Genomic DNA, 4,723 nt, shown 5'->3' on the forward strand with positions numbered 1-4,723 from the left:
ACCCCCCCCCCCCCCCAAACCACCCATCAAAGGAAGGGAAGGGAAAGAAAGGATCGCTTTAGTTTTTAAGTGAAGAAGAAACTTTTTTTTTAGTAAGAGTTTTATGGCACTTGCAACACAATAAGGTCATATAAGTGCCGAAGATTAGAGGTGTTACAAAAGAGCAACAAACATAAAAAAGAAGGAGAGATCAAGACAAAAGATGTTTGATAGGAAAGAAGGGGCAAACCACACCAGAGCACCCGCCAACCACCCACAAGGTTAAACTCTATTTGCAACACACACAAAATTACAAGTTTTATGACACTTGCTTGTAACACAAACATGTCATATTATTTTTAAGTGCTGAAGATTAGGTGTTACTAGAGAGTAATGTACAAAGGAAGAGAAGGTGGAAGGATACAGACAATCTGTTTGATGGGAAAGAAGGAGCAAACCAAACCAGAACGCCCAGTAGTCACCCAAGGAAGGAGGATGTTTGATTAATGAGGTGAACAGCGAGATTATGAAGGTCATTTAGTGCTTCGGATGAAGCCAGTCGGACAAAAAGCAAAAACAATAAATGAAACAATGGTAAAAAGTATAGCAGAACTGCATCCGATGAAAACTAACAGCAGATATAAAATAACAACAATAAGATAAAAAGTAACTGACCTATAGAGAAGAGTAACAATGATGCTCTTTGACGTAAAAGAAATATGATGAAAAGGAATATATTAATAGAGCCAGTGCCACAGCAACCTAAGGTGTAGCCCCTTTCATTAAGTAAAGGAATAAGACAAATGAAAATGTACAGGACTGTCTTCGTTGCCTGCTTTGTTCTTCCTACTGAGACAAGAATTGTGTCGTCTTCTAAATCATCAGTGTCCGTGTATTATGGCATGAACCTGTTCAAGCAACGATAAACAAAACAAATAGTGACAGTCTTTTCAAATTCCCTCCTCAATCCTCTTGATCTCCACAAAGTTGGGCCAATTATTGATTTTTATTTAGAAGGAAATATAAAACCACCTGTTTGTTTTGTTTGAGAAAAGAGACAAACATTTACACAATAACAGTCATCAGGTGCTGGGAAAAATCAATAAGTTTTTAGTTTTAGTAGAGGTTTTACGACGATCGCAACTGCATAAGGTCATATGAGCGCCAGAAGATAAGAGGTGTTACAAGAGAGTAACAAACAAAAAAAAGAAGAAGAGGAGATAAGGACGATAGATGTTTGATTGGAAAGAAGAAGAAAACCCCACCAGAGCACCTGCCAACCACCCACGAAAATCAATAAAGAGAGTTAGGACAATAGAGGGAAAGAACAAAAGTAAGGCCTTCCAGAGGCTCCCTCCAACCACCCATGTGCTAAATGTAATTACAATGCAGCAACAAAATATAAAACAAATTGTGGCAATGAGTAAACAAACACCCAACCCACTAACCTTCTTCATCTTCATAAGGCAGATCAAGTTATCAAAGTGTCTTATACTAGTAGAGCATGAAGCTCTTACGAAAACAACAATACAAAACATGACAGTTTGGCCAGTTGGTGAGTCATCTACCTGAGCAAACAGCGTAATAAATAATAGTATGATACAAGTCTTGATCTCCACAGAGCTGGACAAGACATCAAAGTCTGTCAAGTATTACATGAAACCCATCCAACATCAGCAAACAAAACAAATGATGACAGTACGCCATACTCCCACAAACCTTCTTGATCTCCACGATACTGGGCAGCTTGCGCGGCAACTGGACCTTGGCCAGGGCATCGTCCTCGGGCGAGGCCAGCACGTCAGCGGTCACTCTCTGGTCAGCCTCAGGCGTCTCTTCCCCTGTAACGCTGCTGGTCACATGCATGGACTGGAGCAGGACAAACAGCATGAGGAACCGGCGAGACCACGGGGTACGTGGTAAGGCATCCGAGGAGGAGGAAGAGGCACCAGGGGACACCTCTAGGTTAGAGGAGACAGGCGGCGTGGGTTCCATTCTCAAACCTTGTTCTGAAAAAATTGGATATAAAAATATGGTATGAGTATAAGGATAGTTTGGTTGGGGGGGGGGGGTAAAAAGAAGCCCATCCACACAGCAATGGCCATCTGCTGCAGGGGGAAAGCAGAGGGAAAGAAAAGTAGTAGCACGGATCTTCTTAAAGTAGGACAAAGGGCAAACACTCACTCACTGTAAAGAAATAGCAAGAGAAAGACGGACATAATAGTAGGACAAAAAGAAACAGGATCTACCAGTGGCACCCTACCCAACCATCAGTGGAACGTAAAAAAAATTATGAGACAAGCCCTCGAATAAAACGCCCATCAACCGACAGGACCGGACCAAGAGGAATAGTAACCATGAAAACACAAACAACCACAAGTCCCACGACGTTCTGATAGAGATTCCAACTCGGGTCGTTCACATCATGGCCCAGCAAGACACTGACAGAACCAACAAACCGAACAGAGCACCCTGAGAAGGTAAGAGTCCAGTGAAGTAGAGTGGAAAGGTAGTTTACATAGAGTCTGCAAGGTAATGGCAACATTTCGCCACGGACAATTTACGACAACAGTAACACAGAAAGGAGCTACACCAGACATCTGGTAAAAAGCTCGTAAGGGGAAAGAGGAAACAGCGTGTTTCAGTACAGAAAGGTAAACGTGACTTTTGACACGCTGACTGAAGAAAAACATTCCTGTTATGGACTTAAACTGGCGCGAAACACACACACACACACACACACACACACACACACACGCACGCACGCACGCACGCACGCACGCACGCACGCACGCACACACACAGGGGCAGACTGAGAGAGAGAGAGAGAGAGAGAGAGAGAGAGAGAGAGAGAGAGAGAGAGAGAGAGAGAGAGAGAGAGAGAGAGAGAGAGAGAGAGAGAGAGAGAGGGAGAGAGAGAGGAATGTGAATGCACAAGTACATTAACCAAGAGAATCCTTAGTACACAATGACATACATGATGAAGCCCTGAAGCCCGAGCGGGCGTACATGTTTTAACATCTCCCTCCCCTCCTTTTTTTTTTCTTCTGGTGAAGCGGTTGGCATAACATCGCATTACTGTACCCGAATACAAGTTTCACACTTTTTGCTCTGATGATTTGCGGGGAAAAAAGCAACAAACGAAAATAGTCCTGGTTAAGTCCTTTCTTTGTTCTTTGAGTAACGAAAGAGTCACATCCAAACCATACAGGTTGTTTATTGCCGCGAAAGAGCTGGACAAAAATACTGAAATTACGTGGAAGGTAGCAAATCAAAGTACACTCCAATCACCCGCCATGATGTTCTTTTTAAAACAAGCACAAGGTGAAACAGTTGGAAAGAAATGCTCATCTGAGGAAGTGCTAGCCCCATCATCATTATGAAGTATCACGTCTGAAACCGATATTGCGACCATGGTTAGCCATACATATTGTCTCCGCTCGAATTCTCTGTGAAAAACCTATATTAATCTGGTCTTTCTTAAACATCCATCTGTTCAAGTTCTGTACATCTACAATTGCCTCTTTCCTCCCATTTTCCAGTCAGAGCAAGATGTTCAAGACCAAACTAACCCTACAACATTCAAATATCACAATTTGAGTTTGAGTAAAGAGATTTTTTTAGTTATCACGATTTTTATTGTTTTGAAAAGCTTTCGGCCCAAACATCAAGACATTTGAGTAAACAGAAGCACACCGACACAATGACGGCCATATCGTGCTGAGAAAAAGTAAGAAGACAGACAGAAACAACAGAAGGAACGTAAAAAAGTCGGACCTACCAGTGGCACCCTCCAACAACCCGCAATATCACAGTTTAATTAATTAACAAGAAATCAATTCAACTAGCCAAGATCATATAAACAAATCTAAAAGAAGACAATCGGAATACTGATGACACAATACAATACACCATTTGGACGGCATCGTGTGTTGAATCGTTTGAACCGCTTGTCTGTGTTGCGAATACAAGCACCCCGTGACCTTTCAGCAGCTCCTGAATAAAACATTAACATTCCCCCACCACCACCTACTTTCTCAGGCAGGGCAGCTGAAACAAATACATAGAATAGGATAGAACTCGCTCGCCAGGCGACAGATGTAATACGTACCCACTAGACTTTCTTTTAGATTAAAAAGCACCAAAAAAAAATTTACAAATGAGACATTCGGTCATTGGGGGATCCAAAGCTAAAAGGTCTGAAAACAGCACGGTTCACGAGACGGGAGAAGGTATTGACTCGGGCCCTGGAAACTCTCAGCAAGAGAGCCCTTGGGTAAAGAGTAGCGCATCCACACAATAACGGCCATTAGTTTTAGTTTTAGTACAAGTTTTATGTCACTTGCAACACAAATATGTCACATAAATACCGCAGATTAGAGGTGTCACAGAAAATAAAATTCAAAGAAAAGGAGGAGAGATAAGGACAATAGATACTTGAGTATGAAAGAAGGAGAGAATCACACCAAAGCAGAGCATCCGTCAACCACCCACAATACACATGTATGAAGGCCTTTTTTAGAGTAGGGGGAAATTAAAAGACAGAAACAAGAGGGAATGCAAAGAAGTAGAACCTACAATGGGGGCCTTCCAACCTACAGGTAGATAGGCCTAGCTATAATTAATTGATTAAGGCAGGTACACACGGGAGAAGGCAGGGGATTACAGTCAGACATAACACAAGCTCAATTGGGAAGCATAAAAGGACTTAGGGAGAAGAATATTTAATTAAGGTGTTTTGCGC

At 42.2% G+C, this 4,723-nt stretch overlaps 1 protein-coding gene across 1 annotated transcript in view; it reads right to left on the minus strand.

Annotated features, from left to right (window-relative positions):
- The window catches only part of LOC101855894 (omega-6 fatty acid desaturase, endoplasmic reticulum), a gene marked incomplete in the record, with an annotated part of 34,115 nt that overhangs the window by 7,377 nt on the left and 22,015 nt on the right, over nt 1-4,723 (minus strand). Inside the window, 1 exon segment of the mRNA XM_035971559.1 lies at nt 1,699-1,988. Within this exon segment, the coding sequence (XP_035827452.1) occupies nt 1,699-1,974 (276 nt within the window).

Source organism: Aplysia californica, unplaced genomic scaffold (genome assembly GCF_000002075.1).
Source record: "Aplysia californica isolate F4 #8 unplaced genomic scaffold, AplCal3.0 scaffold00461, whole genome shotgun sequence".
Classification (NCBI taxonomy): domain Eukaryota; kingdom Metazoa; phylum Mollusca; class Gastropoda; order Aplysiida; family Aplysiidae; genus Aplysia; species Aplysia californica.